The following is a 13,266-nucleotide window of genomic DNA, read 5'->3' on the forward strand; positions in this document are numbered from 1 at the left end:
AAGTAAAAAATAATCATTTGTTACTTTGTACAAACAAATTTTATTTCGTTAATCGACGAGACATTTCCCCAAAAGAATGATATATTACAGAATCTGACGAAATCTAACACAGTAGACTATACTCGCGTACGCGCGATTATTTTAAGCATTAGCTAGTTTTGGAGGGGCGGGAGCTTCAAATTCTCCAAAGTCCTCTCGGTAATAAGCGTGGGCTCGATAAGGTTTCAACTCAAATTGAATCCTGTCCTCCATGTACGTCAATTGTACCCCCAAATCTTCCAAAGTGGGTAAAGCAGCGATAAGAGTATCAGTTACGTGCTCCTGAAAGAAATTTCCTCATCCTTTCACTGAAATCAATCAGGGTTAATGTAAACTTACTCTTTCAACGCGTTCAGCGGATAATTTAGGGTATTTTGGATACATCTTCTCTGTCAATTTAACTTTCAGCCTAATTATACGATACGAGTAATAATTTTTAGTCTAGGAAAACGTCAAGGGGACTATCTAGTTCTAATTACCAAAAAAATGGGGAATATTTTAACTCAGATCGAACAAAACCCCATTCGTCAGTTTTCCTCATTACGCGATGAAACCAATCGATAAGTTCCGAAAGTTCATAGCGATTTGGTCTAAAAAAAATAAGTTGTATTACCGAAGTCTCGCCAGGTATTTCAGCCTTTCAGGATTTTGGATTTCTTACCCAACAGCTTGGTAAGTTTGACCAACGGCTGATTTATCAAAAATTGAGTTAACAATTCCTTGAGCTAAATCGGCAACGTATACTGGTTGTTTTATTATTCCAACACCTTTGTTCCAAAGAGGAACGGATGTCCCTTGCGCCCTCCCTATCGTAATAATATTTTTGAATAACTTTGATAATCAAACGAATTATCCTTTCTTACAAAGGCCAGCGTAGTATCGTAGAAAATTATCATCAGATCCCCAGATATCAGATGGTCTGAAGATAATGGCATCGGGAAATTCCTCAATTACGGCGTTTTCACCGTGATATTTTGATTTAAGAAATGCCGAACCCTTTCTTAAAACAATCGGAGTTGGATTGGGGGAGACATTCAAAGCCGAAACGTGGATTAATCTCTCAACACCACATTCCTTAGCTATTCTAGCGATATTACGAGCTCCCGTCACGTGTACATCGTCAAATGAAAAATTGCTGCCACAAAATAATAGTTAACAACAAACACTTCCCGCGGTATTTCTAGGCGTTAATATACCTAGTTTCGTAATTACGTCCAATTAAATTGATAACTACGTTAGAATATTTCATAGCTTTATACAACGCCTCTTCATCTTTCAAATTAAAGGGTTGATACAGAATTTGACCAAGATCACCGCAAAGCTTAAGTCTAAGAACCTCGTAGTGATCTCCTCGATAGGGCAGAATAACTTGGCTTCCAATTTTACCTAAAGTAACCTTACTAGTTGCATTTATCTCGCGGTAACATAACGAGTCTCCCCTAAACTATAATCTAAAATTTTACCTAATCTGTTGACAACGTAACGACCCAAGTTTCCACTGGCACCAAAAACTGTCGCTACGACACCGCTGAAAGAAGATCGGCCACCAGTTCCTCTTTTAACTGCCGATAAGTTGAGTGACACTCCGTGTGTTGATGCGTGGCGACGACTGTATCCATTAGGATCGTTTGATTTAACTAAAATCGACGATGCTTGGCATTGTTCTGAATAATTTAAATGAAGTATTTCAATTGCAACGGTTTAGGCCTGAACGCCCTTGTCAACGGAATCAACTTTTCCGTTGCACAATATTATAGCATCTGTACTAGCATAAGTTTATTATGCCTCTAAGTACACAAATCGCTTCCACTTCTATGGCAATAGTGTTTGTCTGGCTCCCTTTAATGAAACCCTATACTCTCTCCGTGTCATTTATCACCTCAACTTCAATACAAAATTGTACCGCCTAGCCTAGCGTTTCTTTTATCCCTTTTAGAATGTTTCAGGACTGAAACCGCCTCTATTTCACGAGAGAGAGTGATTTTGGGGTTGCTTAAGTAAAATTCGTTCCCCCCCCCTCAATGCCTGCCTATACGAAACGTAAAAATCTCCTTTTTTTTTTCTTTTTTTTCATGTGACCCATTTAGTAATCGTCTCGACCGCTTGGTGGCTGCACCGCGACAGAAATTTCAAAATTTTCTCTCTTCGGATCTTAGCGCTATACGAGTTCTGACGTCACAGTAGCCTGCAGAAGATGCCCAGTTGTAACCCATATTTGTGTACTTAGAGGCATGATAAACTTATGGTACTAGGGATGTCAAAAACCGCCCGGTTTAACCGAAAACCGGTTTTTTAATTCTTCGGTTTTAATCGGTTTTTTAAAATGAAAACCGAATCAGTTTTTTTTAATTCACAAAATTAAAAGTTTTCGTTTTTCGTCACTTATTACTTAGCTTCGGTTGACTGCTTGCAATCTACCACCATGGAGACATAGATGCGTGTAATGCAATTTTAAAGTAACTTTCCTTCTCACTCAAAGAAATTACTCTTTTCCATTGGCACATTGTAGAATGCCAATGGGAAACGGCATTAGTTAACGCCTATCGGTACTAATATTTGGTCTTTGAGTTTACGTTGGAGTATAGCATTTTTCAACATTTATCATAAACAGCCGGATAAAAACCGGTTTTTTCCAAAGCCAATTTCCCTGATATTTCCAGGTTTTCCAGAGCACGTCTGATAAATTTCCAGGTGCATTTTTTCATTGGAGGAGTGTTATAATTTCAAATAGGGTAACCAGACTATAGCTACATCACCATATGTTTACCACTCTTTGCTAGGTTATAATAGACCGGACCAATATACAGAATTCCATACACCGAAGAAATATATTTCTCTCCACTGAGGCAACTAACATCGAGTTAGAAAATCTCTTATCGAGTATCGAGCCGAGTACTCGCACTGTCTCACCATGGTGTAATAATAGAAGCTTACGCTTCCTGGATATTTCACTCACCTTAAAACGCGCACAATTATTGATTTATTCCTCGTCTGAAATAGTACCAGCCTGGCACGCGCGTTTGTGACGTAGAATTTGAGGCAAATTCAGAGGGGGGCCCGGGGGGGGGGTTGAAGTTTTTCAAGTGATCGAGTTCTAATTTTAAATAGCGCGCAAAATAATTTTTAGAAAAGCGCGCGCGCGCGCGCGCCGAGAGAAAAAGGTTTGCCTCAATTTCTACGTCATCAGCTACCCAGTCCCCACCCGCGCGAATTTTTATGACATAAACGTGTTTAAAATCAAAATGCCTTACTGAAGGCTACAGTGAAATATCCAGGAAGCGTAAGCTATTATAAATCCATGGTCGCCCAGCACCAGTATATATGTCAACCAAGGCTTAGCGGAAGAAATTAATATCCTCTCACTCTAGGCCTTTTCATTGTAGGTTTTAACTATTTTTTACAGATTATATTATGGAGTTGAGCATTTACTTACTTAAAAATTGTTTATTATTGATAAAACATATTTTAAGAGTACTGCCGACACAATTTACGCGACTACCCATCGCCATTTTTAAAAGCATAACCTTTTCTTCGGAGTGACCTTTAGCACAGCCAACTTGATCACGCTAGTGACTAATCCCTAGTCATAGCGCCAGAGAGAATTTATATTATAAATAGCGCACTCGACGCAAGCTTGCGTCGTCGAGCCCCGTGATCGAGTTGGCTATGCTTGGAATCTTTTAGTTTTGAAAACTTTTCATACTTTAGTACTACTTTATTCTATAGTTTGTGCAATTTATTCGTGTATGGTGATGTCAACGTCGCAATCTTCGTTAAGATTAATCTCTTTCAATATTATAAGATGAAAAAAACACATAATATTTCGGGGGTTATGTCCCAGATTCGACTTTCTTCAAGCATGGACGATCTTAAAATATTGGTGAGATAAAAATATTCAATATGTTTAGTCGTCTTGTAGGCGCGATTTATAACGCGGTGGATATGATCGCTCCACCGTTACCACTCCAAGAGGAATTCATCCAACATTGGGAGACGGTAGCCAACTTTTACACTGACAAACGATCATGTGGTAACACTCCAATCGAAGCCACCAGTATTCCAAAGGATTTGAACCAGATGTTGTTCCTCATCGATCAAGAACGCAATGAGTTTGATTCGGGAACACCTGGTCCTTGTATGGAGTACATGCTTCAACGCAAGATCCTCGATACCATGTGCGTTTTAGCCAGGGCTGATACGCCACCTGGAATGAAACGTCATGTCTTAAGTTTTGTCAGCCGTTTACTGGAGCAATCTCACTATGATCTACTTCCTCATATTAATGTCTATCTCGTTATGAAGAACTTGATATCGCTTTGCGGGGAAAAACAAGCCACTCCGTCGGAAAATGAAGAAATGACCTTTATTTCTATAATATGCAAGAAATTATTTGAGAATCCGCATTTGGTTAATTGCTTTTTGAATGAAGTGTCCGGTGTTAAGAATGGTACCGTCTCCAGATCCAAGAACTCTCCTGGAAAAAGCTCTAAAATGGTTCAGTTTCCTTTAATACAATCCTTATTGGTCTTGCTGCAAAGTCCCGATAGCGAAGTGGTGGACCAGGCTTCCGAATGCCTGACTATGTGCGTTTCATTCAAAAACGATAAAGTGGTCAAAGCCATCGTTAATTCCAACTTTAGTATATTTATTATCCATCACCTGTGTTCGCTATACGACGTTATCCCTAAAAACTTAAAACCAGCTGATATAGACGATGCCTTGAGTTGCGCTCCAGATGCCAGAATGTCCCCCAATCAACGTAAATTACTCTGCTTCTTCAAATGGATCGAATTTTTAAAGAACTTATCGGAGTCATCGGAAGAAACGATAGCCGCGGATATTTCTAACTGTTTTCGGAGCGAATTCCTCGAAAGTTTATTATATCAAGACCTAATTAGCGAAGAGAAGAACGTCGCTGTATTCGCGACTGGCATGTTGTCAGGATGTTACTGTCACATCGCTCCTTCGCCTTTAAGCGACAGTTTAAGCTGTTTTCTAGTCGGAGAGAGCCAAGAAGCGGAAACACCGGAATTGCCATCGCGCAACTTAAAGGATGTCCTTATTAAACGCTGCGTCGATGTTCAAAGAAGTCCCATGTTGGGAATGACCTCGTTGCAGTTGTTTGAAGAATTGATTCGCAAACCGAACGACGTAGTTCTTAGTAGTCTGATGGTTAATAATCTCAGATCCAGGAAATACTTTGACGCTACAATGGCTGATGACTATTTTAGCGATGAAGATAGCGAAGCCTTTGCTAGTCACTATTTGAACCAGGAGTACGACCCATCGACACCTTCCCCTGGAGAGAACAAAAATGTCTTCGCGCCCAATCACATCAACAAGATCTTGAACTGTTTCCTACATCTTTTACCAGATGAAATCAAATCTTGCAATACAAGCGACGAAACCGAATCTGGTTACGATATATACGTCAAAGACGCCCATAGGCAGTTCCAAGTAATTCTAGCAGGCCCAAAACCAAAAGTGTATAGATATAAAAACAAAAAGTACACTTCATTTACAATAGGTGAATATATAAAGTATTTGGTCTTGCTCAACTTGTTAAAAAATAAGAAATCGTCATCACAGTTGCGCGCGATTTTGCACGTGACGTAAGTCTGGATGTAGAATGCTCGTGAGGATTTTTTTTTTTTCAAACTAAAACAAATTTCCTCACGCGCATTCTTTCCAGAGACCTGCACGGGCCGAGTTTTTCAGGCCCGACCCAAGCCCGGCCCGGTTTTAGCATTTTAAATAAGCCCGAAACCCGGCCCGAGTCCGAGTACATTGTTGGTTTTTTGGCCCGGTTCGGCCCGGCCCGTTACATGCATTAACCAAGCCCGGCCCGGCCCGGCCCGACACATTGCATGAATTGAACAGGCCCGACTCGGCCCGGCCCGTTACACGTAGTGCAGTTGTAATTTATATATTTTTTTTACATAAAATCAATGATTTGAATTCATATTTGCTTTAGCGTCGTGCATTTTTCATTTCTTTCGATAATTGTTCGTTACATTTGTCCTTAGAAGCTTATACTCATTTAATTATCTTTCATTTGAACTTTGGATTAAATGATAATCAAGTTCGACCCGGCCCGGCCCGGCCCGTTAATTTCCAAAATTTTAAAAGCCCGACCCGGCCCGGCCCGTTAATTTTCAAAATTTTAAAAGCCCGACCCGGCCCGGCCCGATACAATTTTCAAAAGTGGAAAGCCCGGCTCGGCCCGACCCGATCGGGCCGGGCCTCGGGTCGGACCGGGCTTAAGCCCGGCCCGTGCAGGACTCTGATTCTTTCCATGATCTTACGAATTTAAGCGCGAGCGTCATTTTTCCACACTAGAAACGTCACTCGTGACGATTTGTTATATTTTTCAATTAGCTCCTCCTACTTTAGATATTTACCTATTCCCTGACGTTGGCTGTAGACGACGTGTAAACTGAGAACCAATCAGGGGAAGAGCTTCTTGGCGTCATGGGTGTATTGAAAGTAGTACATGACGCTGGCGATATAAATGTTATTTTTTGGTACTGCTACATTATGAGCCCATTCACGGCTTGTTCCCTGTGCCACGGTCGGGAAGGTAATCATACGCAGCTCAGGGGGGGGGTCGACACTATACTGGGAGAAAGTAGCTAGGGCTTCTCGTATTACACGGCGCGAGGTACTTTCAACAAAGCGTACTTTTCGTTTTTATATCTATATACTTTTGGCTTTACTCAATTACATTTCCTTCTTTCAGGAATGCGTCTTTTCGTGCGAAAAATGCGATATGCCAATCCAACCTCTTCAAGCGGAGCTTAATCTATCAGACATTGAATCAGAATCGAATTCTCAACCGGAAGCCGACGCTACGGAACCGTTTTTCTACGAAGGCTCATTCCTAAACATGATTTTCGACAATCTAGAGCAGATGGTGTACCAACCGTACGAAGTCAACTTACAAGTGACGTCACTGGTGTCGAAACTGGCGCTGATTCCTCACCCGAATTTGCACGAGTATCTTTTAAACCCTTTCCTACCGTTGGCCCCGAATGCTCGATCGTTATTCACGGTGCTTCTAAAAGTAGTCGAGGACATTCAAGTGGCCGTTCAAAACGTGCCAAATTTCGCTAGCGATTTGCGGCGAATGCGACGTCTTCTTTTAAGCGAAGACGGGGATGACGATGCGCAGTTCGAATCCCCGCGAACTTTAGAAGCGATAATCGTTTTGGAAGAGTTTTGTAAAGAGTTGGCGGCCATTACTTTCGTCAAGTATCACGCCGCTTCTTGATAAATAATTATTTAATATAAAAATGATGACCTTATTAGATAGAGAACGACGATAGCTTATGATTTTAAATATATTATATTATATTATATTTGATTTGATCTTAGCACTATGATTTGCGCAAATAAATCAATTTTAATCGTAAGTTGCGCGTGAATAATTATTATCGCGTGAATTTGGCTTCTGAGAGTGGTTTGACATTCACAAAGGCGGCGGCGGCGGCGGCAAATTTGGTTTTCGTCAAAATCTTAAGTTTCTAACACGGTGGGAAATAAGGCGGTGGCACCGAGGGGTCCGACATTTACACTTAATGCCGTACGCTTCTCGCAAAATCTTTCAAACGAAATCACGAAATCTTTGAAGAAATTACGAAATCAAAGAGGAAATTAAGAAATCTTTGGCGAAATTCCAGGCCCAGGGGGTCGCTGGCCTTATGTCCAGTTTCAAAGAAAATCCTTATTTCCCACCTTGGGTTTCTATTACCTCGCAATTTTATCAGAGATTGCGCGCTTTTGACAGATATTAAGCAATTTTCGCGCGTTTTTATCGGAGATTTCACAATGTCTCTGCAGCTTACATTTCCTCTAATTTCGCCCGAAACTTACCGTACTTACGCGATTTCTTGTAAAATATGTCAAATCCTTTTTATAATCCTGATTTTCCTTTGATGGTAAATAAAACCCTCCATTAAGGTTAACGTTCTTTCCTATAACGATTTTTATTTATAAATGGTGCTATCACGTTAATGTAACTTACGGTAGTGCGCGAGTCCGAGTATCAAAAATAAAAAACTTTCATATCGAGTATATAGATTAGGTCAAATTTTGTTGCGCTTTTGCTGAGTATTTATCGAGTAAATTTCTTGAAAATAGAGGTGTGCGGGTAGTTATTTTTCAATCTCTAACTTTTGGTTCCGATTTCTCCTTCTTAACCGTCCCTTAGTCTTATTTCAACACAGAATACTGGCAATGGGATGATATACGCGTGTAGAGGTGTGTCGCGCTGCGTGCGGTGATTCTAGCAGTGAGGAGGGACTTGAGAGGGAGTATTAGTCTAATGTTAAAGAAGCAGTAATATAAATGGAAGGGGAAAAAAGGGAGGCTGGAAATTTTTACCTCTCTCTCTCTCTCTCCCTCGATTCTAGCTAACACGCACGCGCGAGTGGCGTCGGTTACTACACTGCCACCCGCTCCCGCTTTCAGTTCAAAGCCGGTTTTCAAATTTGACGCGTGCGCCCGGAGCCCCGGACACCACAGCGAGTGACTGAGCCAGCGCCTGAGAGAGACTAGTTTAGCCACGAAGCGAACCAATCCGCCTATTCACATTATTACTCCCTTTCAAATCTCTCCTCCCTGATTCTAGCCTGTCCCGGAAAGAAACTAAATTTCACCTTGAAATAGTGTTTCATGGAATTTCGTCATTCTTAAAAATTCCCCTTCTTTCTAAACTGGACAATGCGGGTGGTCCCCCTTTCGCCTCTGGTTCCCATTTTTCTACCCGCGAATAACCCGACCACCCATGGTTTCAGCTTCACACGGGAAATGGGGCGGGGGGGAGTTTAAAGGGTCTCTAAAGAAGTCGGCGCACCGGTTGGGATTTTTTTTTTTTTTTTGAAACCGTCCAAATTGACGTCACAATCCCCCGGGGGGGGGGGTGAGCAAAACGAAAGTCTTTAGTTCTAGCAAACGCAGCGGGGGTCTGGGACTCTCGCGGGTCAGAACTGGGGAAACGCCGAAGCAGAGCGGCACTCAACCAATCACAAGAGAGGGGAGGATGGGTCGCGTGAGTTTTTTTAATCTTACCCGACTTTTCAAGGGTCCGCCGGCCTCTTTACAGTCCCTTTAAGAAGTTGCAAAGCTGCTCGAAACTTTGGAGAGTACTTCAATATGATCTAATCGAGTATCAAGTCGAGTACTAACAAACCACTGAAGTAATGTAACGTAATAAATGTAACTTAAAATAAAAAACACTATAATATTTGTACCCAACGTTGTTGATAATTAGGACTTATATATAAATAAAAATTATTTATTTCGTTTGTATTTTCTCTTTATGATTAATTACCAAAACAGTTTTCGCGTATGTTTAAACTTTTTTTTTTTTTTTTGGTTTTTCTGTTTCCTGAACCAAATTTATTATAAATTATAATATAACCATAGCTAAACAAAAGGCGTTGAAAGAATTATGTACGACTAGAATGAAACGAATTAAAATAATGTACGTTTTTATGTAAGAAATAGACTAACATTAATACACTGTAAATGCGATGAGGGACAACGGTACTAAGGAACTACAACTACTACAGAAAAAGGGGAAAAGATGCTGAATTAAAAATATTTCCTAATCATAAAAAAGAATTTAATTATTTAACGGTCAATATTTTATAATTATTAATGATATTTGACAATAGAGAAAGAAAAGAAAGAAATTTAGAGGTTGCGGAGCACACACACGAGTGTCTTTTTTTTTTTTTTTCGTTTCTTTGTATAATTTTTTTAAAGTACCTTCGCAGCGCATTTTAATTTTTTTTATTCAGCTGCATTATATAATAGTCCTATAAAACACTCATCACTTGTTGGTGGATAAGGCATTAGATAACCTTGAAAAAAATAAAAAACAACAACAACAAACGGTATTACTAAATAACTAAAATCAAATTCTTGCCTGACTCTTCAGTGGCCTTTTCTTTGAATTCCTTGACCTTTTAAGCCTATTTTTTAACTTACTTGGCCTTTTAGGGCCCGATCTTTTTTGGACCGTTCTAAAACTCAACCGACCTTTTTGGACCGTTCTAAAACTCCCCCGACCTTTTTGGACCGTTCTAAAACTCCCCCGACCTTTTTGGACCGTTCTAAAACTCCCCCGACCTTTTTGGACCGTTCTAAAACTCCCCCGACCTTTTTGGACCGTTCTAAAAATTTCCCCGACCTTTTTGGACCGTTCTAAAAATTCCCCGACCTTTTTGGACCGTTCTAAAAATTTCCCCGACCTTTTTGGACCGTTCTAAAAATTCCCCGACCTTTTTGGACCATTCTAAAAATTCCCCGCCCTTTTTCGACAGTTCTAAAAATTCCATGACAACCTTGAATGAAAATGGTTCTTACCAGTCCATAGATTCATCTAGCCCCTCTCCTTTGATGGCTGACGTTTTAAATATTTGGAATGTCCGACTCTTAAGAGCGTCCAAGCCTAAAGCTTGATGAACTTCAGCGACGCTCATTGATCCCTCTATATCCTGTTTATTAGCCAAGACTACTAGAATAGCCTTTTTTAACTCCTCCTCCTATGGAACAGGAAGAAGAAGCCTTGACAAAACGTCCTCTTGAAGTGTTAACGTTCACTCTACCTCTAACATTGAAACCAATTCTTGCTTAGATATTCCTATTCGATCTTTATCAGCGCTGTCAACCACATAAATGATAGCGTCTGTATTGGAATAGTAACACCGCCAGTAAGGCCTGATACTCGTCTGTCCACCCAAATCCCAAACTTGAAATTTTAAATTTTTGTAAGTAACTTGTTCAACATTAAATCCTATAGCTGTAATAAAGAAAGAGAGCGTTTCAGGAATGTCATTCAAATAACTCTCGTTACTAAATAAAAATTACTTGGTATTGTCGTAACAACTTCACCAACTTGTAATCTATACAATATGGTCGTTTTTCCAGCACCATCTAACCCTAGGATTAATATCCTCATCTCTCTGCTTCCCAACAAATTCTTGAAATAACTCAGTAGCCCACCTAAAGTTTTAAATATCATCAGAAGGGGATAATAGAAGAAGGATGACACTCTGTATCCTCTTAATGCTTTAGTTACGTAACGTCATTCTTCCCAGGCTTATATCCCCTTTTTGTTTGCTTTCCCGCTCATCAAACTACAAATGGGCATCGCACCATAAGGTGAATTCTATAGTTGTTTGGCATTAAATCCCCAGCAATCAAACCACAAACCTCGTCTTGACGTGGGACAAAAATGCACAAGCACGTCTTGCCAAATAATTCAATGCTAATAGAGTAATGATGAGGGAACTCTTTACATGGCGTATGTGATTCGTTTTAGTAACCTTGCTCTAAATGTTCCGATGTTGGGAAGAGTGACGTTACACTTACCCCGCTTTGTGGTACACTTCTCTCGAAGAGAAGTATTATATACTTCTGATATCATTTAATTGTGGTTTTAAATATCCTTTGATTGTGGTCTTAAGAGTACTATCCTACGATGTAAGTTAACTTTTATATGCTTAAGAATCATGGGTGTTTTTTTTTTTTAGTATTTTATTAGTATGTTTTTGGTAGTTATTAATTATTTAATTGTTATTAAAAACCGCAACGCCCTGTACATCAACAGTAAAGAGACCTAAAAACATGGCATACGTCATCAATGATAACGCGGGGACAGGAAGTTCGAGGAACCGGGGCTCCCTAAGCCTCGGTCAAAATTATATCGGAAATTCGGAATTGGACAACTCACAAACGTAGCTCAAACTCACCCATTTTAGATGAAAGAAATGATGTTTCATAGAATGTTTTAGATACCTCTGAACTTCATAAATATGATAATTTAATTTCTCTATTCTATTACTCCGCGTCTCTACTAGTTAATTTATATTTATCCACCGTTTCACACAAATTTCGGAACATTCATCATTAAACTAACCAATGGATGGCCGCTTTCAGGCTGCAGTGTTACGGGTGTCTTACCATAGCCCACTCGATCACGCGCTCCACTACGCAAGCTGCTATACATAGTTTTCCGAGTAGGAGGACTGATAACTTTTGCACCAGCAGGTCAGGCCAAAGGTCAGGCTATTTAGTAGTGCACTTTGTCCGCCAAGTAGTCTGGCAACCTGGCGTCAATTCTCCTAGTCTGAAAACTATGTATATCGCGAGCAGCTGCGTCGGTGAGCGCGGATCGAGTGGGCTATTAGGGATTCGACTTATATTTCCTAAATTTCCAAAAAAATCTTGAAGAGGCATACCCTAGAATTCAAACGGCAACAATAGCTATGTTAGAAATGATTTTAGGAATAACTTTTCTTAAAATGACTTAACTAGAATTAAGGTAAATTACTGACGATTAAAATAATTAATATAAATTATATTTATTTATATAAGAAAGGTGGAGAGGTGATTTATTGTGTTTCGTTTTAGTATTGACTCCATGTGAAATAATATTGGATACTATTAGTTCGAATTTTTTATATAAAACTCTTCATTTTATTAAAATTTCATTTAAATTAAAACAGGTTTTTGTTTTACAAATTTTCATCAAGCCATTTAGAAAACGTTTCATGGCTGGTGTCAATATTTAAATCTACAAGAGTAGCATTGTCTTTTTCCATGGTTTTATTAAGGGAGAGTAAGTTCTCAACTTCATTTTCTAGATTTGCAGGTATATCGAGTTGTAAAGAAGCTCCCTGAGCATCGTTTATTGACTTTTCATCAGTTTCTGATTCTGAATTTTCTGATAAAACAATTGATTCTTCTTCAGGTACTTCATATCGGCTAGAATTATCAGTCAGTGTTCTGCGACTATATTTGGAATCACTTTCCTATGGATAGAATTGTGAGTTTTTTATGATTTCAGGTCTATGCCGGGATAAATGATTTCTTACGTCATCAGTATCCGTTTCTTCTTGGTCTTCTTCACCACCAATTCGAGGTGGTTCAAACAGTTTTAAATGTACGTTTGTAAATTGTCTTCTCCTGCCTTTACAACTTTTGTTTCTGGGTTTTGTTATTGGTTTTTTATGGGTTGTTTTGGTCTTAGCCGTCGGTTTATTTTCACTCTGAGAAATATTTTTGGACATTTTTTAACAAATATACTTAGAAAAACCACTGTTCCTGACCTCGTAAACAAAACAGCAGACATCTATGCAGACGAGACTTTGAGCCCACCTTACTTAAAAAAAGGGCTGTAAATCAACAAAATTGTTCGCATCTTATAAATCATAATTT

General features: G+C 39.5%; 4 protein-coding genes across 5 annotated transcripts; 1 reads left to right on the top strand and 3 right to left on the bottom strand.

The window, feature by feature from the left end:
• Positions 1 to 16: 16 nt before the first annotated feature.
• ND-39 (NADH:ubiquinone oxidoreductase subunit 39) lies at positions 17 to 3,633 on the bottom strand. The gene is made up of 8 exons (XM_089853359.1): positions 3,473 to 3,633; positions 1,503 to 1,703; positions 1,236 to 1,425; positions 903 to 1,174; positions 701 to 845; positions 519 to 629; positions 379 to 448; positions 17 to 321 (listed from the first exon to the last, which is right to left on the bottom strand). The coding sequence occupies exons 1-8, from the start codon at positions 3,558 to 3,560 to the stop codon at positions 142 to 144; spliced, it is 1,257 nt and encodes a 418-aa protein (XP_089709485.1). The 5' UTR covers positions 3,561 to 3,633; the 3' UTR covers positions 17 to 141.
• A 118-nt stretch (positions 3,634 to 3,751) lies between these two features.
• Positions 3,752 to 9,348, top strand: LOC149623107 (FHF complex subunit HOOK interacting protein 2A-like). 2 transcript variants are annotated; one of them, XM_089853356.1, is made up of 2 exons: positions 3,752 to 5,566; positions 6,779 to 6,988. In XM_089853356.1, the coding sequence occupies exons 1-2, from the start codon at positions 3,940 to 3,942 to the stop codon at positions 6,838 to 6,840; spliced, it is 1,689 nt and encodes a 562-aa protein (XP_089709482.1). In that variant the 5' UTR covers positions 3,752 to 3,939; the 3' UTR covers positions 6,841 to 6,988. The 2 variants fall into 2 exon arrangements, with proteins under 2 accessions (XP_089709482.1, XP_089709481.1); XM_089853355.1 differs by having other exon boundaries at positions 3,757 to 5,496; positions 6,779 to 9,348.
• Positions 9,349 to 9,513: 165 nt separating this feature from the next.
• Positions 9,514 to 12,017, bottom strand: Arl1 (ADP ribosylation factor-like 1). Its single transcript, XM_089853361.1, has 5 exons — positions 11,799 to 12,017; positions 10,915 to 11,049; positions 10,653 to 10,846; positions 10,411 to 10,589; positions 9,514 to 9,905 (listed from the first exon to the last, which is right to left on the bottom strand). The coding sequence occupies exons 1-5, from the start codon at positions 11,800 to 11,802 to the stop codon at positions 9,875 to 9,877; spliced, it is 543 nt and encodes a 180-aa protein (XP_089709487.1). The 5' UTR covers positions 11,803 to 12,017; the 3' UTR covers positions 9,514 to 9,874.
• A 479-nt stretch (positions 12,018 to 12,496) lies between these two features.
• Positions 12,497 to 13,208, bottom strand: LOC149623109 (uncharacterized). The gene is made up of 2 exons (XM_089853362.1): positions 12,924 to 13,208; positions 12,497 to 12,860 (listed from the first exon to the last, which is right to left on the bottom strand). Exons 1-2 carry the CDS (start codon positions 13,116 to 13,118, stop codon positions 12,564 to 12,566), a joined length of 492 nt encoding a protein of 163 aa, XP_089709488.1. The 5' UTR covers positions 13,119 to 13,208; the 3' UTR covers positions 12,497 to 12,563.
• Positions 13,209 to 13,266: the final 58 nt, after the last annotated feature.

Source organism: Phalangium opilio, unplaced genomic scaffold (assembly GCF_054372755.1).
Source record: "Phalangium opilio isolate 3A_F unplaced genomic scaffold, DU_Popi_V2 ptg000113l_1, whole genome shotgun sequence".
Lineage (NCBI taxonomy): Eukaryota > Metazoa > Arthropoda > Arachnida > Opiliones > Phalangiidae > Phalangium > Phalangium opilio.

Coding starts and splice junctions, on each gene's coding strand:
- ND-39 (XM_089853359.1), bottom strand. CDS start 3,560: ATGCTTTTAAAAATGGCGATGGGTAGTCGCGTAAATTGTGTCGGCAGT. Junction 1,175..1,235: donor GGACGTAATTACGAAACTAG/GTATATTAACGC, acceptor ATTTTGTGGCAG/CAATTTTTCATTTGACGATG. Junction 449..518: donor AAATATTCCCCATTTTTTTG/GTAATTAGAACT, acceptor TCGTATAATTAG/GCTGAAAGTTAAATTGACAG.
- LOC149623107 (XM_089853355.1), top strand. CDS start 3,940: ATGTTTAGTCGTCTTGTAGGCGCGATTTATAACGCGGTGGATATGATC. Junction 5,497..6,778: donor ACGCCCATAGGCAGTTCCAA/GTAATTCTAGCA, acceptor TCCTTCTTTCAG/GAATGCGTCTTTTCGTGCGA.
- LOC149623109 (XM_089853362.1), bottom strand. CDS start 13,118: ATGTCCAAAAATATTTCTCAGAGTGAAAATAAACCGACGGCTAAGACC. Junction 12,861..12,923: donor AAGAAACGGATACTGATGAC/GTAAGAAATCAT, acceptor TTCTATCCATAG/GAAAGTGATTCCAAATATAG.
- Arl1 (XM_089853361.1), bottom strand. Junction 10,847..10,914: donor AGTTGTTACGACAATACCAA/GTAATTTTTATT, acceptor TCTTTATTACAG/CTATAGGATTTAATGTTGAA. Junction 9,906..10,410: donor CTAGATGAATCTATGGACTG/GTAAGAACCATT, acceptor ATTTTTTTCAAG/GTTATCTAATGCCTTATCCA.